Genomic DNA, 26,811 nt, shown 5'->3' with positions numbered 1-26,811 from the left:
GCATGAATACGTGTACTTAAGTGCATGTGTGTGTGATTGTGAGTGTGTATGTGTGGGTGCGTGCGTGTGTATGTGTGAGTGCATAGATGGGTGTATGTGTGTGTGTTAATGCATGTGAATGTGTGAGTATCTGTGTGTGTATGTGCATCCCTTCTCCCTCAGCAGCAAAAAGTCAGAAGAAGTAAGTTCTACGTGCAAGAACAGGCTGGAACAAAGGATCTGCTGGACTGTCCACATTGTGGACATTAAGGGTGAGGCAGAGGTTCGCTATGAAGCTGGGAGTTGTGGAGGGAGTGGAATCCCAGACCGTCTGGGACAATGCCCAATCTTCAGATGGAAGAGTTGGTTTGCCAGAACACAACACGATCACTCTTGTCAGTGGATTGTCACCTTGTCGTGGTGGAGAAGCTTGTGTGGACCTGAGATCCTGAGAGCGATGCCGTCTGGAGCTATGCTCCTGGTAGGGTCACCCATGGCTGTAAGGTCGAGGGGGAGGTCTCTGACAAAGAGCAATCCAACAAAGACCTCAACGGTGGAACAGGTGGGGGATGATGGCTGACTTTAGTGGAGCGTTACAACGGCTGGGAAGGCGGATGAAGGCTGCAGCAGAAAAAGGGTCCCCAGTCGTCTTGGACTCCATGCCACTGGATTCTGACCCAGATCTGTCAAGGACCATGTGGTGGCTGTCTGTGCACCAGTCTCCTCACGTTAAACAAAGTCACGCACGGGCGTCCTCCATGAGAGGACAGTCATACTCGTTTTGAGTGACTGCCGATGATATACGTGTGTGTGCATGTGCGTGTGTATCTGTGAATGAGGGGATGTTTATACATGTGTGTGTGAGGGGGGTGGTTTGGGTGTTTATACCTTTATGGATGGTGGCTGCTCTTTAAACTATGTGTCAGCTCTTGGTGAGTCATCTTATCATAGATCTGATCACACACAGGCTGCCACAAGAATTTGCTATGCGGTGAGAGTACAGATCATTGCTCATATTACATATCACATTACAATCATCAGTTTCCATTATTAAAATAAGACATTGGCAAACCCAGAAGAGGGAGAGAGTGCGAATAGAGGTCACCACTGTGATGGAACTGTGAGGAGGTGAATCCTCTCTTGGACCAAACAAAATATGCCCAGAAAGGAATCAAGCTCCACAGTTCACATCCTGCAGAGCAAGGGAAGCCGCATTATGGTCAAATGGCAAAAAGCTTTAGTTTTAGGTTAGTATAGGGATACAGTGTGGAAAGAGGCCCTTCAGCGCACTGAGTCCACGTTGACCAGTGAGTAGGGGAATCAAGAACCAGAGGGCATAGGTTTAAGGTGAGGGGAGGAGGGAAGACTTAATCGGGACCTGAGGGGCAAGTTTTATTTTTACAGCTTAAACCTATATCCTCTGGTTTTTGATTTCCCTACTATGTGTAAGAGACTTTGTACATTTACCCCATCTATTCTTCTCGCGATCTTATACTCCTCTATGACAGAAAACTGGGCAAACACAACACCAAAGTTTTGAATAAACCTGAATGAAGATTTAGCTGAGGAAAGTTTTTGAGAAACTGATACCAAAGATCTTCATTATTCCAATTATCTTTTGGCTGTGTTTATTTAGATATCATTTAATGGGCTACCTGCATCTAACTTGCACAAGAATAGTCAAGCTTAATTATTAATTACAGCGGATGCTGTGTTGAGGGAAATTCAGTGGTGTGATTAGATGTTGGACCAACCTATGTTGACTATCGAAGCTAGACACAAAATGCTGGGGTAACTCAGCAGCACAGGCAGCATCTCTGGATAGAAGGGATGGGTGACATTTCAGGTCAAGAATCTTCTTCAGACTGAGAGGCAGGGGAGAGGAAGATATCTGGCTGTCTCGCTGAGTTACTCCAGCATTTTGTGTCTATCTTCGGTGTATACCAGCATCTGCTGGTCCTTCCTATGTTGACTTCCCTTTACTTTCAGGCTATCAACCTGAAATGGTGGAGCAACTCAGCAGGTCAGGCAGCATCTCTGGAGGACATGACAGGTGATGTTTCAGCACGGGATCAGAAATGTCACCTATCCATGCCCTCCAGAAACTTGCCGAGTTACTCTGGAATTTTGTGTTCTCCACGAGATTCCAGCATCTGTAGTTCCCCATGTCTCCATCAACCTAAAGTGTTGCCTTTGATTCGAATTCCTTCAACATGGATGCTGCCTGACCTGCTCAGTATTTTCAACACAAGGGTTAGCGGGTATAATTGTGCTATTCTGAAACACACTCCCAAGCACACAGTTACATATGCGTGCATGCACAGTAGTATAAACAGCTTCCAGTTGAATGCAGTTGTTTTAACTTATTATTTGGCTTTCTCCAAGGTCCTGTGTTATAATCCAAGTTTATTAAGGGCAGCACAGTTGTGCAGCAGTAGAACTGCTATCTGACAGCACCAGAGACCCGGGTTCGATCCTGACCTCGGGTGCTGTCTGTACAGTTTGTATCTTCTCCCCATGACCGAGTTTGTTTCCTCCGGGCTCTGGTTTCCTGCCACATTCCAAAAATGTGCAGATTTATAGATTAATTAGCCCTCTGTAAATTGTCCCTAGTGTGTATGGATTGGATGAAAAATTGGGATCATGTGGAACTAATGTGAACGGGTGATTGATGGTTGTTATGGGCTCGATGGGCCGAAAGTCCTGTTTCCATGGTGTATTTCTAAACTAAACTGCAGTCTGAAGTAGGGTCCCAACCCAAACTTCACCCTTCCCTTTTCGCCAGAGATGCTGCCTGACCCACTGAGTTCCTCAAGCACTTTGTGTCTATCTTTGGTAGAAACCAGCATCTGCAGTTCCTTTCTATACAATAGACAGTAGGTGCAGGAGTAGGGCAATCGGCCCTTCGAGCCAGCACCGCCATTCAATGTGATCATGGCTGATCATCTCCAATCAGTACCCCGTTCCCGCCTTCTCCCCACATCTCTTGACTCCACTATCTTTAAGAGCCCTGTCTAGCTCTCTCTTGAAAGTATCCAGAGAACTGGCCTCCACCACCCTCTGAGGCGAAGAATTCCAGACTCACAACTCTCTATGTGAAAAAGTGTTTCCTCACCTCTTTTCTAAATGGCTTACCCCTCATTCTTGTCGTTCTTCAATAGTCACTTTCCAAGCTAATCAGATCCCAACTATATAATGTAAATATCCCTTTGACAATCGATGTCAATGCTATCTGCTCTACATTAACTGGCATTAACGATGCATCACAAATTATACCATCCGTCAACTGACTAATGTGGGTCCAAAACTAGCCAAATTAACCTTTTCCGTTATGTTCCTGTTGATAGTTTGCCTGCAGAGCTGCTTATTATCCATCTTTTTTTAAATACCAAACCGTCAGAGCTGACTGGAGGGTGGATTTGGGGGTGGGGGCTGTGGGTGGAAGGGTGGATTTTTATCCCACTCACCCTGCAGCGCAAATGGGTCAACTGAGCCATTAGAATGCTCTTGGTTACTAATATTCATCCTGTCATTTAAACATGTTCTTGGAAACTTCTGGCAAGGTCTTTTGTTAAATATGGTAATCAGAGCACGAAGATACTGATCAGTGCCCATATAGCTCTTTAACTCAGTGCTGCATTCACCGCTAGCCAGAACCAAGTCAGATGTGGTTGTGAAGGGACCCGAAAGGTAGGAATTCTTACTTTTCTTTGTTTCACCTTGTTAGTTTAGTTTAGTTTATTGTCACATGTACCGAGGTACAGTGAAAAGCTTTTTGTTGCGTGCCAACCAGTTAGCAGAAAGACAATACATGATTACAATTGAGCTATCCACAATGTACATGATAAAGGGAATAGCATTTTGTGCAAGATAAAGTCCATTCAAGTCCAATTAAAAATAGTCCGAGTGTCCCCAATGACGTCGATCGTAGCTCCGGACTGCTCTCTGGTTGTTGCCTGATAACAGCTGGGAAGAAACTGTCCCTGAATCTGGAGGGATGCATTTTCACACTTCTGTACCTCTTGCCTGATGGGAGAGGCGACAAGAGGGAGTGACCAGGGTGAGACTCGTCCTTGATTATGCTGGTGGCCCTGCCAAGGCTGTGTGGGGTGTAGTTGGAGTCAATATAAGGGAGGTTGGTTTGCGGGATGGTCTGGGTTACATCCACAATTCACTTCTTTCTTGTGACTCTAAACCAAAATGTTAAGGAATAGTCTTCTCATGACAGCTTTATTTATTAACTGGTTGCTGCATTTCATAGTCGCCTCCATTTTTATCTCTATTTCTAAGGATTACCTCACTACTCCTCTGCTTCTATAACTGATAACTGCTGAGGAATGAAAAAGAACAATATAGTGTATATACAATGATTACTGGTTTTTTTAATCAATTGAGTTCTAGATGATGTGCTTTATTCATATATATGATATTGTCCTGTGCTATATTCATATAGTCTCATGAATATATGTGTGCGTATGTGCGGTGTACTTGTGTAAAAAAATAAAGACCCACACATGCAACTGCTTGTCTGAAACTAATGTCAGTTTCTGTCTGCATGACACCGCCATAATATCTTACAAACAAAATATATATTTATAAAGTGCCTTTCAAATTCCTCCTGAGGTATGCTCAAAACACCATTTAACTGATTAGGACATCAAAACATTGTCACTATTGAAATGAAGTAAAATGGAAGTCATTTTGCAAACTGCAAGCTCCTAAAACTGGCAAGGTGATAATTATTAGATAAACTGTATTAGCAATGCTGAGATGGGTGAATACCGGTTATAATAATAATAATAATAATAATATATTTTATTGTCATTGCACATAAGCGCAACGAGATTTGGTATGCAGCTTCCAACCGATGTCATAACATAAATAGCTAATAAAATTTAGATTTAAATATCCCGAGAACATGGATTGTTCTCCTGGTATGACACCTGAGATGTCTTCAAAACAGTGTCCTGGGAACTTAGTGGTCTGGATTTCCATAAGTGAAGCTCTCCCAGGGAATGCATTAAAGTGGCAGTGAAAGTTTTTGCACTCCTTTCTCTGGAATGGGACGACAAGCATTCTTTGAGCTGGAAAGTAAGTGCAAATAACTAAGCCACGGTTTGTATTGAAGCTCCATCTGGACCAGTGCTCCTCCAGGGCCCCAGTTAAGAGTCATAGTGAGAGTCAGTCATACAGTGTGGAAACAGACCCTTCGGCTCAACTTCCGCATGCCGCCCAACATGCCCCATTTACATTAGTCCCATCTGCCTCGGTATGGCCCAAATCCCGCTCAACATCCTATCCATGTATCCGTCTAAATGTTTCTTGAAACATTGTGATAGTACCTGCCTCAATTATCTCTCCCGCCTGCTTGTTCATTATACCCACCATCCTTTGTGTAAAAAAAGTTATTCCTCAGATTCCTATTAAATCTCCCCACATCCACCCCCTTAATAATTAAGTCACTATTTTCCACATGGATAATGGATTCAGTTCTTTGATTATCAGAAACGTCACAACTGAACACGATCCAGCCCTCCGATTGCCATGAACAGGCTTCACCAGTAGTTAAGTTTATTTCAGTTTAGAGATACAGTGTGGAAACAGGCCCTTTGGCCACCGAATCCGTGCCGACCAGCAATCACACTTGCACTATCCCACACACTAGGGACCATTTACAATTCTTACCGAAGTCAATTAACCCACAAACCTGCGTGTCTTTGGATGTGGGAGGAACCCGGAACACCCGGAGAAAACCCACACGGTCACAGGGAGAACAGACAAATTTCTTACAAACAACACCAGGTATAACCATATAACCATATAACAATTACAGCACGGAAACAGGCCATCTCGGCCCTACAAGTCCGTGCTGAACAACTTTTTTCCCTTAGTCCCACCTGCCTGCACTCATACCATAACCCTCCATTCCCTTCTCATCCATATGCCTATCCAATTTATTTTTAAATGATACCAACGAACCTGCCTCCACCACTTCCACTGGAAGCTCATTCCACACCGCTACCACTCTCTGAGTAAAGATAATCAGGGTAATGCCCGGGTCTCTGGCACTGTAAGCCTGCAGTGAAACGGCTGCGCCACTGTGCCACCCAGTGTTTGCCAGATATCAATGGTCATAACTCATGCTAATGTTCCTTTCCATAGAGCATGAAAGCATGCAATTTGAACCCTTTGGCTATTCACAAACCATAACAAGCTAACTCAACACAGATCTGTAAATACAAAGGGTAATGTCTAAACTATTCCACATGTTACTCTTGCTGGACTGATTTCTCAAAAGATACGACAAAATTCAAATAGACAGAAGGATGATTGGAATTCACAAAACAGATCAGACTTGGCCATGGGAAAGTAGAAAACAGCCATTGTTATAAAAAGTCAATTTTGTGTAATCCACTTATAATCCACTTTAAATGTTACCTGCCTAAGTTTATAGAAATAATGAGCAAAAGTTGTTCAGTATACCTTGGTACTTGTGACAATAAACTAAACTCAAAATAAACTAAAACTGCAGATGCTGGTTTACAAAGAAAAAGACACAATGTGCTGGAATAACTCAGCAAATCAGGCATCAACTTTGGAGAAGTTTCGGGTTGGGATCCTTCTTACAAAAAAAAAGCCTTCATGAGTTTAATTTTCAAAGCATAAAAGTTGGTAGGTGCACTAAAGTTCTACCCACTTCAATGTATGGTTCTGATTGAAGGGCTACATTTCATGCTGTAGAAACAAGGAAGTACAGATACTGGTTTAGGAAAAGAAGGCACAAAGTGCTGGAGTAACTCAGCAGGTCAGGCAGTATCTCCAGAGAACATAGACAGATGACGTTACGAGTCTGAATAAGGGTTCCGAACCGTAACATCTCCTAACCATGTTCTCCAGAGATGCTGCCTGACCCATTAAGATCCTCCTATGCTTTATGTCTTTCTTTTAACCTAATACTTTATCTATTTGAGTGTTTTCTTAGTTATAAATTCATATTACAGCTTTTTACCTTGTGGCTGATTATTCAGACCAGCAAGAGAATAGCATAGCTGGTTGTGATTAGGATTTTCTGATTACTGTGAACCTTTGGTACTTCAATGGTCAATCATATGAACAAAATACTAGCTCTAAATGGAAAACATATTGCACATATGTCACACATTGTGGTTAAAGGAAGTCAATAACAGAAAGCAATAGAAAGTCAGGTGAAACTAACAATGATGTGACCCATGTACTTGGATTAGAGGTTGTTAGCTACAGGGAGAGGTTGGACAGACTTGAATTGTGTCCTCTGGATGGTCGGAGGTTCGGAGACCTGATAGAAGTCTGGCTGTACTAGATAATAGATGGAATAGCTTTAAGGCGAGAGATGCACAGTTTAAAGGAAATGTGCGGGGCAACTTTTGTTTTTAACACAGAGGGTGGTGAGTGCCTGGAACATGCTGCCTGGGTTGGTGGTTGAGGCAGATATGATAGTGACATTTAAGAATCTTGTGAATGCGCACATGGATATGCAGGGAATGGAGGGATATGGGTTATGTGCAGGTAGATAAGCGATGGTCTTGGCATCATGTTCGGTACGGTCATTGTGAACCGAATGGCCTGGTATTGTGCTGTACTGTAATGTGCTGTACTGTAATGTTCTGAGTAATGTTCTGTACTGTAATGCTCTAAGTCCAAAGAAACAAAGAATTGCAAAGCTGCGTAGTGCAGTTTTCTTAGGTACAAACATCTGAAAGACCAGCAGGATGCACTTGCCACAAAAAAAAACTGCTGGAAGAACTGAGCGGGTCAGGCAGCATCTGTGGAGGGAAATGGAGAATCGATGTTTTGGGTCGGGACCCTTCTTCACACTGGTCCTGGTCAATGGACTTGCCAGCTGCCGCGGGGCTGCAGGCATCTCCTGCAGTCTGGGAACTGTTTGCAGCTGCCAATCGGGTTACGAACAGGTCACAGAAAAGGAATCCTGCCATAACGCAGAGGATGACCTTGATTAGATATACAGTAAAACTACAGTACACTTGCACGCTGGGGACCGATGGTACTGGATTGGTACATTTGCCAGTCCATTGTATTACTACTCTCCAAGGCACGTTTCATTCACTACTTTTATCACAAAATATTCACACAAAATTATTTTACCAGAGAACCCAGCAAGTTTAAAGAAAATGTGGAAACAATGCCCCAATGGGTTTGACGGGAGTACGAGAAAGCGACACGGGTGGGATTCACCCGAGTGGAGGGACAGAAGCCCGAGTGATGTGCAGGAGAGGCACAAGGGATTGCAGATGCTGGGGAAAACTGTTAAAGCAACTTAGGGTGGGGAGGAAGGATTTATCAGTCATAGAACACAGAAACATGCCCTTCAGCCCAACTTGCCTATGCCAACCAAGATTTAGACTTTAAGCTTTGCTATACTTTCAAGTTTCGACATACAGTGCGGAAACAGGCTCTTTAGCCCGCCGACCATCCATCACTAGCAATATCCCACACACTAGGGACAGTTTACAATTTTACTGAAGGTAATTAACCAACAAACCTGTAGTCTTTGGAGTGTGGGAGGAAACCGGAACACACGGAGAAACCCGATGGGGTCACATGAAGAACGAACAAACTCTGCACCCATCGTCAGGATCGAACCCGAGTCTCTGGTGCTATAAGGCAGTAGGTATACCGCTGCACCACTCTGTTGCCATAGGATATCTACAATAGGGAGGTTTCACAGCAGTCGGGTCACGGCCCATGACCCGTACTGTTGCTACACTACTCCAAATGGAGTACACGCGATGAACTGCAGGTAGGCACTTACCATTGTTTCCAGCGTAGCAGGCCAGTTTAAACCCACTGAAATTGTCCATTTTTGCACTGTAAATAATTATGGAAATCGGGATAAGCGTGAGAGACATTTAGCCTATTTCAGAATTCCAAAAGTGAGGAGAAATGACGGTAGATAGAAGCGAGAGCAGAAGGGCCAAAGTGCTTGCCGAACATTGGCCGTTTGCTCACAGCATTTCATCAACATTATTTTTGTTTTTTCTTGATTCCTTTGGCATCTAAAAAGTTTCAGAAGTGATAAATCTGGCTGTAAATTTTTTAAGTCGCCCATGGTTCTCAAGTGGGTTTTTACATACAAAATGAAAACACATCTGAAGAAAAATTTACAGCCAGATTTATCACTTCTGAGTTTTTAGATACCAAAGGAATCAAGAAAAAACACAAATAATGCCTTACTGTTGATGAAATGCAGTGAGCAAGCGCGATAATTCCCAATATTTTCAATTCCGATATCTGCACAGCCAATGTTTACCAAGCACTTTAGCTGCTGTAGTCCCTTCAGCTCTCGCTTCTCTTTACCTTCATTTCACTTCACTTTTGGAATTCTAAAGTTGGGTACATGTCTCACACAATTCAACATTTTGGCGTTTTTTAACAGGTAGGAAAGTACGTGTTTCTTCCATTAATAACATATACCGGAAGTTACGGATGTCCTCCAGATGGATTGAGCGGCTCTGTGCGTCAAGCCCTATGACCCAGTGACCTTACGTGCAACCTCCCTATACTCCCACCTACCTGCGTTTGGCCCATATCCTTCGAAACCTGAATAAGAAAGGTGGGACTAACGTAGTCGGAGCATATGGGTCAGCATGGGCAAGTTGTACAGGTCTGGTTTCCGTGCTGTATGACTCTATGTAGGTATGTTACAAAACCTACCTGAATCGCCATTGGGAATCTGCCCACAGCCAGGTCCGCGATTTTGGCGCTGTTTGGAGGGGGCGGGTTTAAAACGCGATTTTTACTAGGCTGTACTAATCGCACATGTTCAGCCTAGTAAATCATTAACGAAAAATCGCTGCAAGACCCGGTCGCAAAAGGTATTATTAGTTTTATAGGCCTCGATAATATAGTTATAATAGTTTAAAATTACTGTCTCATTCCGCAACCTCTCGCAGCCCCAGGGTTTTATAAAGCAAACAATTAAAGGTATGTACCTTATTTTTACATTAAATGGGGCATATATATAACCCTATATATCAAGTTATCTATAGCGAGTAGTTCATTTTGGGCTTTTTATATCCCGCAGTATTTTTCTCGGCATTTGAGGGCACTAATCCAGCGCGGTGTCAACGTTCTAAACCAGCGCGCGTTCACATGAACCCACTAGAAAGCCGATTTAAATGGGCATTTATTTACAGCAATTGAACACTAAATTCCTTCCATTTGGCCTATAAATTAATGTAAATTAGATATAAAAATCATGTTATATTGTGAATTATTTGTGAATAATCTTTGGACACTTAGGCTATTTAAAAATGTTAATCTTTCCTTAAGAAATGGGCTTTTGATTATCCAAGATCACAGCTTTTTTGTAATGTCCATAGAAAATCAATAGGGAACAAGATGCTAATTTCCGAGTATGAAAATGGCCATAACTCTTTTAATACTTGAGATATGAAAGTGAATTTGGTGTCAAATTAAACTTATTGTTATGCTTTATCTGATGGGATAAATTGCAGACTTGATTTTTAAAATCTCAAAAATTTTGCAACATTGCTACTGTATGACTCTATGACTTTACGACTCTAACCTTCATCCTTATTGCAAATGATTTACTTATATTGGACAGCTAGAGACACGGATACATTTTAATACTGCCGGCATTTGGCTAGTATTCCTGTTGAGTAATTGTCATCATAATGCCTTTTAAACTACATCCTCTCGCAGGCCGTCCTACGCATCCACCACCGTCAGTGTCAGACCCGGTAGTGGTTGCATTAACTTGTCTTTAAAGCAACGGACACCCAAAAAACAATGTCACTGTGCAGTGCATACGTGACAATAAGGAGCAACTGAACCATTGAACCATCTTTGCCACCAAAGATCATATAGGAGCTCCGCTCTATGATCTTTGTTTGCCATTGCTACTGGGCCCGCAGCGTTGCTGCAAGAGCGCGGATTGTTGGAGCAGGCGCTACACGATGCGGGGAGCGGCGGGGCCGGCTGGTTTGCTAGGCGGGCTGGTTGCTAGGCGGGCTGGTTGCTAGGCGGGCTGGTTGCTAGGCGGGCTGGTTGCTAGGCGGGCTGGTTGCTAGGCGGGCAGGCGGGCGGTTGCCAGCTCTATGATCTATGGTTGCCAAGGACGACATCGCCACCCGGCAGGCGGGCGGGTCAGGACGTTGGAGATCAGTTCCGGGGCGGTGGAGGAGTGCGCCGGAAGCTGGGAATTTGAATCTGAGCGCCATTAAGAGCAACAAAGAAGCGCGCGCGGGTGGTGGCGGCGGCGGCGGCGCCGGGGACCGAAGCACAACTATACAGACAGCGGCCATGTCGTCGCGACGGTGAGTGGCCTTCCGCCCCCTCCTCTCCCACCCCACGAGGCCCAGGCCCGAGTGTGGAGGGGAGCGCTTACTCACCGCCTAATGTCGCCGGCAGGCCCGGGCGTCGGGACGTTGAGGGGAGAGAGAGGGAGGAGAGAGCGTGAGGATGCAGAGAGAGAGGTAGATGGAGGGACGGAGAGAGAGTGAATGATGTAGGGAGGGAGGATGAAGAGAGAGGGGAAAGGAGGTGGAGGAACAGAGAGGGAGGGAGGGAGATAGTGAGGAATGGAGAGAAGGAGTTGGGAGGAAGAGAGAGAACAAGAGGGAGCTTGCAGATAGGGAGGGAGGAAGAGAGCAAGGAGGTAGGGGGAGAGATCCTAGTGCACCGAGTGATTGTAGGAATCTTGTGCAGAAGGCACACCCCGCGCCTCTATTATTGTTAAGTCCTGATGATTGATTGCACTTTGACATTTGAAGATCTGATGACGATTGCTTTGGTTGGTTTCAAAAACCTAAGTGAGGAACTGAGGCCTACCTTATGTTCTAATAACTGGTGATACTGTTTAAAAAATATATGTTTTCAAGTTTGGGAATCTTAATTACTTGGTAATAGTTGACATTTCAATCTCCAGGCCTCCACGTGAATAAATAATATGTACTTTAAAAAATTACATTATCTGAATCTGTCATTGCAGTTCAGGATGACTTTTTTTTCTATATCAGACGACCCCCCCCCACCCCACTATTCATTATTCCTTAAGCCACAACATATTTTAATCTGTAGTGCACTTCTAAATTCCTCTAGTATCTTATTTTTATGTACAGAAGTTTTCACAAAACAAATTCGCTATTCCTTCCCTCCAACTTTTGTCCAAGTTTTTGAATTTCCTGGAAAAGATTATTCTCATGGTATTAAACATATCGCATTTTACTTATTTGCCTCAAGTTGATTGCTAGGTTTGTCACAAAGTTCTTTTTTTTTAGTGCATTTAATATTGCATGAAGCTGGTCACCTTAGAGTCATTACATTCAATTGCACAGAAACGGGTTGGTTTTTATATTCACCCCTCAAATTCCTATGCTCCAGGGAAACATTTCAGCCTATCCATCTCCTTATAATTCGGCCCTCTCGTCTCGGTAAAATTCCTTGTAAAGGAATTTTTCTTTTCTGAATCCTCTCCAGATTAATGACATCCTTCATATAATTAGGTAACCAGAACTGCACACAATACTTGTGAATGTGGTCTCACCAATGTTTTGTACAGTTATAGCGTGACATTTCAAATTTTGTACTCAGTGCCTTGATCGATGAAGGCATGTGTACAAAACGGCATCTTCGTCATCCTGTCTGTGTATGTTATAATTTTCTGGGAGCTATGTACTTGTTTCCTGAAGTTCAACAAAGCTCGTCTGGGTCTAACCATTTTCTGTGAAAGTCCTGTTCTGCTTCAACATGCCAAATGCAACACCTAACACTTGACTGATTTAAAATGTACCTGTTATTCTGTGGCTCATTTTCTCAGTTGATTTAGACCCTGTTGTAATCTTGGATAACCGTCTTCACTGTCAACAGGCTAGGATACAGTGGATGTGGTGAGGATGTTTCTACTAGTGGGAGAGTCTAGGATTAGAGATCATAGCCTCGGAATTAAAGGACGTTCTTTTAGGAAGGAGATGAGAAGGAATTTCTTTAGTCAGAGGGTGGTGTATCAGTGGAATTCTTTGCCACAGAAGGCTGTGGAGGCCAAGTCAGTGGATATATTTAAGGCAGATATAGATAAGATTCTTGATTAGTACAGATGTCGGAGGTTATGGGGAGAAGGCAGGAGAATGGTGTTAGGAGGGAGAGATAGATCAGCCATGATTGAATGGCGGAGTAGACTTGATGGCCTAATTCTCCGATCACAGCACCAATTTTGGTACATTGGCAAACTTGCTATTCTTGCTGTAAACATTCTCATCCAAATAGTTAGTATAGACATGACCAAGTGGGTCCCGTTGAGCTCCTGTCACATGGGAGGGCTGGTCCCTGAATGCAATATTCCACCAATCATCCATAGCCCCCACCATACCATAGGACAATGGTGAGTAAGGTGTAACGCTATCATGTACCGTTTTGGCGAATATATAGATGACAAACAGCAGTGGACAACTCAGATCCCTGTGGCACTCTGCAGATCGCAAGCTTCCAATCTCAATAACATCTCTCACTACTACCTTCTGCGTACTACCAACAAGCCAATTCTGCATCCAATTGACTGACTCACCATGGATCCCATATGATCTAACCTAGACCAGCCTTACTGTACAGGATCTTGTGAAAGGTTAAACTGGCTTTACTATTTGATTTTCATGGGTTTTCGTCTGCTGCTCCAGCTGTGATTTAGATTTTCTTAATGTTCTCCATGTGCTCCAAAAGTAACAGCTATTTCAGTTGGTGTTGATGGTTTCATGTCAAAGTTTACACCACTGGCATTCCTGGCAGTATCCTCTTAAAAACAAAAAAAGGTTTAAGTTGCATAAAAGGTTCACGTGACAAAAAACACCATGAATATTTTGCATCTAGATATGTTTACTGAAAGTTCAGAACAGCATATATCAAACTCTTGGATAGTTCCATTATTAGAAATAGATGCCTTCGATCACATCTAGGGGGGGGCTTCTTGTCAGTTGCCAGGTCTGTCTTGCATTAAATATAAAATATTTTGCATCCTAAAATGATAGTAGCCTGATGAAATGTTAGCTCTTGTGTGTTCATTGCGTGTGAACAAAAGATCTTTCCCAATCACAAAAATTATTAACTTTGCCAGGCATATTAATTTGGTAATTGAATGCAACATCTCCAAGTTTGCGGATGACACTAAGCTGAGGGGCTGTGTTAGCTGTGAGGAGGATGCTAGGAGGCTGCAAGGTGACTTGGATAGGCTGGGTGAGTGGGCAAATGCATGGCAGATGCAGTATAATGTGGATAAATGTGAGGTTATCCACTTTGGTGGCAAAAACAGTAAAGCAGACTATTATCTGAATGGTGGCTGATTAGGAAAATGGGAGATGCAATGAGACCTGGGTGTCATGGTACACCAGTCATTAAAAGTAGGCATGCAGGCGCAGCAGGTAGTGAAGAAAGGGAATGGTATGTTAGCATTCATAGCAAAAGGATTTGAGTATAGGAGCAGGGAGGTTCTACTGCAGTTGTTCAGGGTCTTGGTGAGACCACACCTGGAGTATTGTGTACAGTTTTGGTCTCCAAATCTGAGGAAGGACATTATTGCCATAGAGGGAGTGCAGAGAAGGTTCACCAGTCCTGGGATGTCAGGACTTTCATGTGAAGAAAGACTGGATAGACTCGGCTTGTACTCGCTAGAATTTAGGGGATTGAGGGGGGAATCTTATAGAAACTTACAAAATTCTTGAGGGGTTGGACAGGCTAGATGCAGGAAGATTGTTCCTGATGTTGGGGAAGTCCAGGACAAGGGGTCACAGCTTAAGGATAGAGGGGAAATCCTTTAGGACCGAGATGAGAAAAACATTTTTTACACAGTGGTAAATCTCTGGAACTCACTGCCACAGCAGATAGTTGAGGCCAGTTCATTGGCTATATTTAAGAGTTAGATGTGGCCCTTGTGGCTAAAAGGATCAGGGGGTATGGTGAGAAGGCAGGTACGGGATACTGAGTTGGATGATCAGCCATGATCATATTGAATGGCGGTGCAGGCTCGAAGGGCCGAATGGCCTACTCCTGCACCTATTTTCTATGTTTCTTCGTTTTATGGATTCCACTTAAGATTTCAGAGCCCACCCACCAGCGTGACAGACGATCAGGTGGGGGAGACGAAGGGGAGGTCGTCCCCTGTGACAGCCGCCACAGCCAATTTTTCACTGCGATTGTCAGCGCCCGCACTGCGATAACGACCGCCGCCACCACGTTGTAGAACTTGAAGGGAGTCCAGCGGAGCGCCCTGCACGACTTGAGCACCTGTTCAACGGCTTCAATCCAGAGCCCTGGGGGGCGGCTGGGCCATGTAACTCGTGGGGCTGTTCGTTGAAAATTCTGCGCGGCTTGCCGCGATGAGCAGAGGCATTGTGACGTCAACCAGCTCGCTTCAGCACGTTAGATTTATAAAAAGATGTCAGATTGGTGATCAATTTTTGTTAAAAAAAAAACTCAGGAAATAATAAATCAAATTTTCAGATGAGGGGATTTTATGAGATCATGAGGTAAATCTCAACCGGAATATGTAAAAATGTCACCGTAACCACGTCGGGTTTTCAAGGAGATGTGAATCAAAGAAAAAGTTCAAGCAAGCAAGGAAACAAACCCACAAGTAAAACAAAACAGCAAGTAACATCCAAGATCAGAGTTTTATAATAATACTAGACCATCAACGCAGCGGCCCCTACCCGTAGCCCCCACGGGAGGCGTGGTCCTCCAAGTCAAGCCGTTCCCGCAGTCAGCAGTGCGGCTGTTTTTAAATGGCATCTTTGAGGCGAGAGGCAGGCGCCAGCAGCCGTTATGGTCGATGGCCAGCAGGAGGCTGCGTGTGCGAGTGAGTGGGGGGGGGGGGAATGATTTTATTAAAAATGTGTACATAAACACGACGAAATTTAATGAGGAGTGGATAGTTGGAATGAAAAGTGAAATCTCTACCTAAATGGAAGAATTGTCGGCGTTTCTGGGTCTGGCGTTGGCGTAGCAATGAATCAAAGGCTGGCAACCACAAGTCAGGCAGAAACACAGCAGGCCAGCAGCCACAGGGTTTTAATATTATATAGATAGATAGATTTATGCTTTGGTGAGTGAGCGAGATCGTGCTCGTCCGGGGTTGATCCCGGGTCTCCGGCGCTGCGGGTGCCGTTGAATTGCCATTTGTGCCGTCCCTGTCCCTGTCCGGGGGTGGTCGGAGGTGTCGGGCCGGGCTTGCAGCCGGCGCGGGGAAGAAGCACTGGCTCCGGCTCCTGGGTGGGCTGTTCCTCGGCAGGCTGGGGACCGTCGGCTGCACCTCTCTCCTTGTCCAGTGGCTGATGGTTGGCCCCCTCGATGCCAGCGGGGGCTGAGTGCTTGGTGCCGCTGGTGTCGCCGGTCTGGGGCTGTCGGTTGGCCCGGCGTGACAGGCATAGTTGAGCTGAGGTTGGCGCTTCTCCGTGCTGGCTGTGGGCTTGGTGCCGCTGGTGTCGTCGGTTCGGGGTCGTCCCCGACTCTCGGGTGGGAAGCGGCCCAGTGGCGGTTCGGCAGTGCTTGCGGCACCAGGGACCCAGGTTTGATCCTGGCTAAGGATGAGGCGCTGGTCTGTGTGCGCGCTCTCCCCTGTCTCCCACTTGCATCTACCCCCTCTATCGCTGTTACACCCTGCTCTCCCACTACCTGGTCCTTTGGGGGGGGGGGGGAATGAGGGAATGAGGAGTTGACCTTTTATAGGAGTCTCTGGATTTGAGAATTTCATTGCTCATTTGTATTCATAGATGAGGATGAAGAATTCCATTTTGAAATTAGCATAATACTGAAATTCAACCCAGAAACTTTCATCGTTGTGTTCCAGTCTGGAATACATTAATTTTCCTATAATGTAACCATATGGCACCGCTGTTCCTCAGGTTAAATATATTTTTTCACATAAATTATGAATAAAGATAAGAATTTATACACAGTTTCTTCAGCCAGCGCTTTGTTCGCTTTTTCTTTATGGTGAATAACCTTTGACAAATCCCATGATTTCTTGCATTTTTCAGAATACCAAACTTGCTTATTAATGGCAAACAATATCCATGCTGCAAAATTAATGTCAGTGATGTTCGCCAAGAAGAGAGCTTACCCACCACACTTAGACAGCTGTTTACGTCACTACATACTGTACATCACCTTCTACCTGCAGTGCAAGAGCTATTTTTATCCAGGTAATGTACAGTTTGTGTTTATCCCTAAATATTTATATCTGTTTTACCTAGGAAGTCCAACGCTAAAATTAACGATGTCACAAAGGAAAAACAGCAGCTGCAACTGAATCAAAATCCTTGTGAGTATTGCTGATGTATATCTGCTGTCTTCATTTTGTATTTCTCATTGAAATTTGTTAGTGGAGAAAGCACAGTCGGGTAATTTTGGATCTCGTACATTCATTGTTTGTGATGTACTCTTATATGGTTGGACCATATAAGCTTTGAGGATGGCTTTTACGGAGAGGGAGTTAATCAGGATGTATTGAAATAATTCATTTACTGATAATCCAAAAGTAAGAAGGAATTTAAGGGGGTCATGTCGTAGCAGTCGAGTTACTGCCTTACAGCACTAGAGATCTAGGTTTGATCCTGACTTCTGGTGCTGTCTGTACGGAGTTGGTACGTTCTCCCTGTGACTGCGTGGGTTTTCTCCAGGTGCTCCAGTTCCTCTCACCCTCAAGATGCATAGGTTTGTAAATTAATTGGCTTTGGTACAAATAGTAAATTGCCCCTCGTGTATAGGATGGTGCTAGTGTGTGGGTTGATCGCTGGTCGGCATGGACTCGGTGGGCCAAAGGGTCTGTCTCCCTGCTGTGGCTCTATAGTCTGAAGTCTAAAGGTATGAGGATATCAAGAGCGACTAAGCTAAGTAAGTGAACAAAGATCTAGCAGATGGAGCATGATGTGGAATTTTTTTGTTTTATGTTTGTGGAGAAAAATAAAGCACATAATCTAAATGGCAAGGGGGTGCAAAGTTCTTATGGTACAGATGGATTAGATGTGCTATTGCTTGATTTACAAAAGGCTATCATGCAGGTATAGCAAGTGATTAGGAAATTAATAATTATTTTGCAAATTACCTGTGGAAGTACACAAGTTGGAAGGTTGTCCTCAAATTATATGGGATAATAGTGAAATCATGTTTGGTAGATGGTATAATATTGGTCTTCAATTTAAGAAAGAATGGTTAGGGGGTGGAAGAAGGTTTACTAGACACAACTGGAGTAGGTAGGTTGTCTCATGAATGAAATCTGAGTAGGCTAGGATTGTATTTACTGGATTTAAGAGTGTAGGAATTTGATTGAAGCATTAACTTTTGGGATGTTGACAAGGCAAATGTGGTATAATCTAGTAAAAGGGTGATTTTATTTTGAAGTCACATGAGTAAGAAATATGAAATTATATTTTCTTAGTCTTTTGCATCTGCCTTGGTCGTTTAAGGCAGATTATTGATAAACTAGGGGGTCAGTTACTGCGGATAGGCTGGAATGTAGAGGTTAAGGTGACGGGTAGATCAGCCATGATCTGATTAATTGATGGAACAGACTTGGGAGGATTAGAATCCAATTTATACTAATAATAATCTGAAGTTGGTCATTGGGTTCACTTCATAGATTCAAAGAGATCCATAAGAGTTTGGCCCAACTTGTCTGTGCTGACGCTAATTCCATTTGCCTGTTTTTGGCCCACATTCTTCCAAACCTTTCCTATCCACATACTTGTACAAATGTATTTTAAACATTGTAATTGTATATCCTGTGTTACTTTTTCTGGCAGCTCTGTGCATATACTCATCCATCGGTATGGAAAATCTGACCATTCCGATACACTCTAGATCTTTCCCCTGTCACTTTAAGGCTGGTTTTTGACTCCCCCATGCTTGGAAAAAGACTATGGCCATCTACCCTACCTATGTCCCGCATAGTTTTATATACCTCCATCAGATCATCACATGGACCAGGGAAATGGTCCCAGCCTATCTAGCATCTATCTACTGTAAGAATCTTAGACTTGCAGGAATCTCTGACCTGTTGAATGAATGGAAAGCTTTAGCTCTTCCTGCTCTATCTTCTGAATCCTCATTCAAAGTTGCACTCTCCTCCCACACCAACTGATTAAGTCCTTAATATGCTGCATGCTTGGCACTTTAGGTGCCAGACAGGTTTTCCACACTTTCAGGTGTTATTTCATTAATGTTCCCAATGCACTTCCAGTGGACCAGTTAAGTTTGAAAGCAGAGTGGGAAACTGTGGTCCGAGTGTTGGAAGGGAGCGTGGCAAATATGCTATCTCCACCTGCTTCCTATATTCACAATATACTGCTTGCCTTGTATTTTCAATGGCAATTAAAGTTTCTAACTGCTAGTTATAATGTTAATTACTATTGAGTCTTGTTGCTTTGGTTTTAAAGTGATGATTTTAGTTATCCTTTGTGCACGTGGTTAAAAAAAATTCTGACATGCAATATACCTGTCGGCTATCCTCAGCTATACTTTGATTAATTTCACATTTCACAAATTTTATATTTGAGGTATCACTTCATTTCTTCACTGAAGTGCCACAATATTTATATTTTCTTCTTCTGTCGTATGTCTTAGACCTGCAGCTCCGTTGAGGTGAGCCAGGCCAACGTGTCACCGTCCAGGTCAATCAGACCTCGTTCACCATTCGGTGGCCGGTATTTGGGGCAACGGGTGACTATGTGCTCCACTGTCTGTGTTGGGTCCCCACACTCGCAGGAGGCACTGTCGACGAGGCCCCACCGCATCATCGCTACTCCATAGCGTCCGATGCCTGTCCTCAAGCGGTTGAGGGTTGTCCACTGCTTTCGGGGCAGGTCTGGGCCAGAGACGTCCATGGGGTAATTGGTGTAGCCTAGATGGTTCCACTGACTTCTACTAGTCTCTCCATCTTGTCTTGACCCAGGCGGCCTTAGAAGCGTCAGCCGGTGTTGTGCAGAGCAGCTCTTGGGCTTGCATGGCAAAGGGGTGCCGTGACTTGAGACGCACTCGTCGTGGTGTCTGACAATCTGATGGAGGAGGTGGGATTCACTGGTCTGTGCCTTTCGAGAGAGGGCCAGCGTGGCTGCTTCTCATCTGATGTTGGCTGGGGCGATGTCAGCGAGGATGGGCAGTTGGTTTACTGGGGTGGCACGTAGGCATCTGGAGTGTCCGCAGGGCGCTGTTGAGAGCAGCATCCAGCTTCTTGGCGTGAGTGCTACAGCACCAGACCGGGGCGCAGTACTCGGCGGCTGAGAACACCAGGGCCACTGTGGACATGCGCAGTGTCTTCATTGTAGCTCCCCATGTGGTGCCGGCTAGGCGGCGTATCAGTGTGGCACGGGTGCTTGTCTTTGTCTTGGCACCTTCCAGGTGTTGTTTGAATGACAACGTTCTGTCGAGCTTCCCACTGAGGTACGTGGGGACAGGCTGGGACCGTAACTGGGCGTTATCCACCATGACGTTCATCTCGCGGGTCGCTTCCCTGTTGTTGAGGTGGAACATTGAAGATGTTGTCTTACCCATGCTGAGCTCAAGGCGCCAGTTCCTCAGGTATGAACACAGGATGTTCATGTCTTTAGAGAGGCCCTCTTCTGCTGCTTCCCAGGATGGCTTATTGAGTAGGATGGCCAGGGCATCGGCATAGCCATACTTTTTTGACTGGGTTGCAGGCATGTCATGGATGTTGATGTTGAACAGCATTGGTGCCAGCACTGAGCCCTGTGGGACGCCGTTCTTAAATTTCCTCACCCTGCTGCATTGCCCGTTGCTGTTGTATAGCCTGAAGCTGCGGTTCCTCAGCATCTTCATGTTGAAGCTAACCATGTGCTTGGGATGGTTTCCAGAAGTTTCATGTGTAGTCCACACAGCCAGACAGTATCATTTGCAGCTGTGAGGTCCAAGTAGACAGTGCCTGCGTTCTCCCCTGCCTGGAAGCTGTCCTCTATGTCTTGGCACAGGAGGGTCACCTGGTCCGCCGTTGACCTACCGCTTCGGAAGCCAGCCTGTTCTTTAGGCAGCTGGGGGTCGATCACTGGATTGAGGCGTGTGTGGAGGAGACATTCCAGGAACTTGTATGGAACACATAGCAGTGAGTTGGGTCGGTATCCCTTGGGGTCATCGCTAGGCTTGCTTGGCTTCGACAGAGCGATCACCTTGGCACAGCGCCAGATCTTTGGCTGCTTCAGGCAGCGGAAGCACGCAGAGAGGAAAGAGCGCAGCCAGTCAGTTGCCTTCTTGCCTTGGTGTTTTATGTATGGATGGATGCTGTCGGTGCCTGGTGCCTTACCGGTTTTCAGCCGTCGGATGGCCTACTCGATTTCTTGTGTTGTGAAATCGTGGGATAGGTTGGAGTCGCTGCTCGGGGCCCTGTGCAGCTCGTGAACTCTTGCCAATGTTGTTCTGGTGAAGTCCTTGTCTGGGTTGGAGAAGCGGCCGTTGGCCAGCAGTAGCGACGCAATGGAATTTGCAGTGATGGGACACTGTGCTGGGGTTGTCGACCTGCCCATCAGCTTATTCATGGTCTGCCACGCCTGACAGCTGGAGTGTGTGAAATCAATTGATTCCACTGTCTCCGTCCATCTTTGTCTGTTTCTCATTTAGTCTGCAGATTAAGTCGTTCGCTGATTTGTCCCTGTCTTCGCTGGTTTGTGATTCTGTGTGGGCGCGAAGTAAGTCTTCACATTCGTCATCCCAGCAGGGAACATAGGCTTTACGTACACCACGGGCGGGGGATGTTCTTCTTGGCTGCGGCCAGCAACATCTTGCAGTATGAGTCGTAGGCGTTGTTCAGGTTGCTGGGGCGTGGGTGTGGGAGGCCAACGGCTGCCTTATTCACTTGTTGTGTGAAGCCTACCCAGTTTGCTTTCCAGAAGTTCCACCTCTTGACGTCTTTCCCACGGGCTGGACCAGAGATGGAATGGTTATGAGCGATGGTCGATGGTGTGACCGGGGAAACCTGTCCATGATGCGTCTTACTGGGAGCGGTTCATTGTTGCGACATTTTGCGAAGGCCAGGTCCGGGTTGGTGGTGCTGTTCCAGCGTGCAGAGTAGAAAGTGCGTGGCTCCTTTGGGTCGTATAGGAGTGTTGCATCGGCGGTCGAGGCCCATTCTGCCAGGAAGTCGCCATCAGCGTTGGAGCTGCTGTGTGCCCAGTCTGTATGATGGCTGTTGAAGTCACCAGCATATACGTCAGGGGCTGGAACATCTGGCAGAGATGTTGGGACCAACCTGCTCGGAGGCGGCTTGTAAATGTTGACGATGGTAGTGTCATGCACTTTGGTTGTGATCCATTCTACCTCTGCAGACTGTGCAATGGCTGACCAGGCCACGTCGTTACGAACGAACGTAGCTATGCCATGATGTTTGTCGGCGGTGTGACCGGCCAGGGTATACCCAGGAAGTTTCAGGAAGTTCTTGTTTTCGGTGCGAGTCTCCTGCAGTAGAACTATAGTCGCCTTGTTTTTGATGGCAATCTGTTCAATGACGTTGAGCTTGGCGGTGGTAAGGCCTTCAGCATTGAGCTGCAGCAGCGCTAAACCTCGACAGTTGGCGGCATTTAACGGTTCCGCCTGGCCTGGGGAGGCATGGCTTTTAGCGGTCTGCAGATGCGGTAAAGACATTGGTTTCGCTTTGTGGGCTTATGAGCCTGTAAGACACTCGTGGAGGAGGCTGCATAGAAGCTGTCTTTGTCTTCGCCATATTTTCTTCAATTATTGATAACTTTTTTATTTTATCGAAGGAAAAACTGGAAATTAACTTTTTATATACTTTGAACTAGTCAGTAGAAAAAATACAAATACAGTTTATAGTTTATTTCCTTTCTTGTAGCATTATCCACATCAAAATTGAAACCAACTGTGCCTATCTTCAATCATGAGAGTCGCTGTAAAATGCAGCAACAATTTTGGTATTGCACTATAGAAAACTAGATGGCAATAGATGCACCATATTTTGAGTAAATAAAACCATGTGTGTAATATCTTTCACTTTCTGCAGTTTACGGCTGCTTGTAATACCACTTTTCCATAAGCTCCCCTCATCGAAAGTGAAGCTCCCAAAAATTATAATGATTTAAGGCAGGTTGGCAGAAAAATTGCTGCTCAAGAGACGGCTAGGAAAACAAAGCTGGAATGAGACTACTCTTCCGAAGTGTTTTCACTTTTCAAAGTATTTTCAGGCGATGGGTTAGACTGTTTTAATTTGAGATAATTGTTGTGTATTTGATTTATTTTCTTGTAGCCTGTGCATTTTGTCGACGGAATGATGACTGCCCTGAAAAATTTGGCGAGAAGATGACCTACGGTGGGGTAACACTGCATTACTACTGTTTAGTAAGTTGAAGTAATAATTTAACTTACTTTCCTTGTTTTTGGTTAAATGGTTTACTGAATAGTGAAAGACCTGGAGAGAGTGGATGTGGAGATACTCCCAGGTGGTTTAATTGATAAAGACACCAAAAGTGCAGATTCGTTGAATTGGAAGATCGGGAATTCGTCCTTCATGAATGAGGGGTCTATTCCAGAATCTGATAACAGCAGGGCAGAAACTTCTCTTGAATCTAATGATACCTGCTTTCGTATCTTCTGCTGGACGGGAGATGGAAGACAAGAGATTGACCAGGATGTGGATGGCCCCTGATCATGTTGACCGCTTTTCTAATGCAGTACGAAATACAGATGGTATCGATGTGGGATGAGGGGGAAATGGGTGGAGGCTCGTTTAAGTGGTGGACTGGATGGAGTTCACAAGTCTCTGCAATTTCTTGCAGTCTAGGGCAGAACAATTGCCATTTCAAGCTGTGATGCATACAATAGGATGCATTGGAGCCACATCAAATTTCCTGAGCCTTCTGAGGAAGTAGTGTCGGTGTGCTTTCTTGACTAATGTCATAATTGTTGGGCCAGGGCAAATTATTAAAGATATTGAAACCAAGGAACTTGAAGCTCTCAACCATCTCCACTTCAACACCATTTATAAAGACTAGGGCATGTACTCCCCCCCCCCCCCCCCCCCTTCCTAAAAGCTTGTTTTCTTAACACCATGCAACAGAGCTCTCTGTCTCCTTCCTGTACCTTGTCTCATCACTATTTGAAATCCAGCCCATTATGGTGGCATCATCCACAAATTTGTAAATGGAGGTGGAGCAGAATTTGGCCACACAGTTGTGAGTATTAGGCTGTGGGCTGAGGAGCGTTTTCGTTCAAGTTCGTGACCCAACTCGCGGAACTACCTGAATTTTTTAAGCATATTGTGTAAACATATTATATAAATCATACATGAAACTCGTCAAGACCAAAACCTGCACATTTTATTTTGGAAATGTGGGGAAAACTTCCAATTTTCCGATTAGTAATTGTCCAATCAATGCACGTTTGACATTGAGGTCGGACACAAATTGACCAATCCCGCGCTTTTTTTTTTTATGGTCGCTAGGCAGCGAGGACCCTGGGATCATGGCTGCCTTCTCATTACATCAAATCAATAACAAGGTTTCCGACGAATAAAGGTAATGCTGACCTTGCTGATAATTTTATTTATCAATTGATTTATCTTTATAAAGTTTTGACGTGAACTGTTAAATAAAAATTATAAATAACAAATGTAGAGCTAGGGTTAGGATTAGGGTCAGGGTCTGTCTGTCGGTCATAGAAACATAGAAAATAGGTGCAGGAGTAGGCCATTCGGCCCTTCGAGCCTGCACCGCCATTCAATATGATCATGGCTGATCATTCAACTCAGACGGCCGGTGGGTGCTGCGAGGGGTCGGTCGGGCTGTCGGCCAGCCGGTGTTGCAGCGAGCGTACGGGCGGACTGACGGAGCCGACGCTATGGGGGTGCTGAAGGCGGCCCGGGCGGCATGCAGGGCAGTGCTGCTCCCCATCATCATCACCACGATGATCCAGAAGGGCATGCTGGTCGAGGTGAACTCCCTGAGCGGCCACACATATGAAGCCCTCAGCCAGTCCCAAAGCGGCTCCAGCACCAGCCGTGGGCAGCTATGGAAGGGGGGGCGAGTCAGGGTTAGTATAGGGTTAGGCATTTTCCTATCAGTGGAAGATGCCTTGGCCTGACCCAGTCCCACTATGGCCGTGACCCCCACTCTGCACACTGGCAGTCAGTGGGGTTCAGTAAACGGGGGAACCCAGAAGAACTGCCCTCACCCATTAATTAGGCTAGTTCAGGAGCCGGACCTCTGCGGCAGTCTCATTCAAAATACACACTCACAATTATATTAATATGGTTTAAATCAGTGATTCCCAACCTGGAGCCATATTGCCCCAAAGGGGCCATGGCAAATTTCAGGGGGGGCCACAAAAAAATTTGGGGATTTAGGGGGCCACAGGTTCAATGAAGGGGGCCACTTTTTTCCGCTAATAATGGCAGGGGGGGCCACAGAAAAATTAAAGAGCCCAAAGGGGCCATGAACTAAAAAAGGTTGGCAACCACTGGTTTAAATAGACTGCAACACGGAAATAGGCTCCCCATGATGTAATATGGGCATTGGACTCTAGATGGCGCTTTTTTCGATCTCATTTTCTAATTAGTTTAATTCATTAATGTGCAACTTTTGGCACTGACGAGTTATGACTTCTCAGTTATATTTTATCTAAATCTCTGCACAATTTCATGTAGTTCCGTGACATGTCAGTCAGTCAATTTTATTTATATAGCACATTTAAAAACAACTCGCGTTGACCAAAGTGCTGTACATCAGTGCAGGCACTAATGTGATACATACAAGCCCATTAAGAGCTTTGTATATGTAAAAGAGGAGCTTTAAGTTGAAGCTTGAAGTTGATTCTGTACCGGTCACGAAAGTTGATTTCTAGACACATTTTTGATGCTCGGCCCACAGCCTATGTATAGGGACTAAGAATGCAGCTTTGCGGGGCACTGATGTTGAGAATTGTCATGAAGACTGTTTTGTCCCTTATTCTTGCCGATTGCGGTCTGTGGGTCAGGAAGTCAAGGATCCACATGCTGAGGGGATGTTGAGTCCTGGATATAGTCAATAATCTATTCTCTACAATAATCTACAGATAATTTAAGTGACTAACAATCAGTGCATCCTCCTTCGGTCCAGCAATTTCCTAGAAAACCCTAAATGCATGATGGAGATTAAGCAATGTCCAGGTGTAATCGTTATTAAATGAGCAAATTGAAGTAGGATCATTTTTATTTTGGTGATTTAATTTTTTCAATGTTCAGATGCAACAGAGTGGATCATAAAGCAGATAAACAGGCCCAGGGGTTCTCTAAGGCACAGTGGCGTGCGGTAGAGTTGATGCCTTGCAGAGGCCCAGGTTCAATTCTGACCACGGGATCTGTCTGTATGGAGTTTATATATTCTCCCTGGTTGGTTTTCTTCGGGTTCTCCATTGGTTTTATCCGGGTTCTCCAATTTAATTCCACATGGTGCATGGGACATAGAATTAGTGTACGGGTGATCAATGGTCAGCAGCGTGGACTCGGTGGGCCCTGTTTCCATGCTATATCTTTAACGAAAACTCTTTGAAAAGCCTGCACCTAAGATAAGTGATTACCTGCATCAACATTAATAGTTTAAAATTAACTTTTGAAAGATACAAGTTGTATTGAATTTTATTTCTATTGTGGTCACATAATCAGAATAACTGTGTACTTTGATACCTCATGTAGATTATGTCAAGTGGCTTATATCAGCGTGGGGAAGAGAATGAAGGAATTTATGGATTTCTGGCTCATGATATCAAAAAGGAAATTTCTAGAGCCTCAAGGATGGTAGGTATAATTCTCAATTGTATGAAACTTTTTCCTCATTG

At 44.8% G+C, this 26,811-nt stretch overlaps 1 protein-coding gene across 3 annotated transcripts in view; it reads left to right on the top strand.

The window, feature by feature from the left end:
- Positions 1-11,080: 11,080 nt before the first annotated feature.
- Positions 11,081-26,811, top strand: part of g2e3 (G2/M-phase specific E3 ubiquitin protein ligase) — a 50,832-nt gene continuing 35,101 nt past the window's right edge. The window contains exons 1-4 of one of the 3 annotated variants that reach the window (XM_055640671.1): positions 11,081-11,315; positions 17,238-17,305; positions 23,249-23,316; positions 26,669-26,770. In XM_055640671.1, coding sequence (XP_055496646.1) covers positions 11,104-11,315; positions 17,238-17,305; positions 23,249-23,316; positions 26,669-26,770 — 450 coding nt within the window. In that variant the 5' untranslated portion in view covers positions 11,081-11,103. Of the gene's footprint in view, positions 11,316-17,237; positions 17,306-23,248; positions 23,341-24,442; positions 24,516-26,668; positions 26,771-26,811 lie in introns of those variants that run through there. The other 2 variants (XM_055640670.1, XM_055640672.1) reach the window with 2 other exon arrangements.

Source organism: Leucoraja erinacea, chromosome 9 (genome assembly GCF_028641065.1).
Source record: "Leucoraja erinacea ecotype New England chromosome 9, Leri_hhj_1, whole genome shotgun sequence".
Classification (NCBI taxonomy): Eukaryota; Metazoa; Chordata; class Chondrichthyes; order Rajiformes; family Rajidae; genus Leucoraja; species Leucoraja erinaceus.
This window is presented reverse-complemented; position numbering and strand designations above follow the sequence as displayed.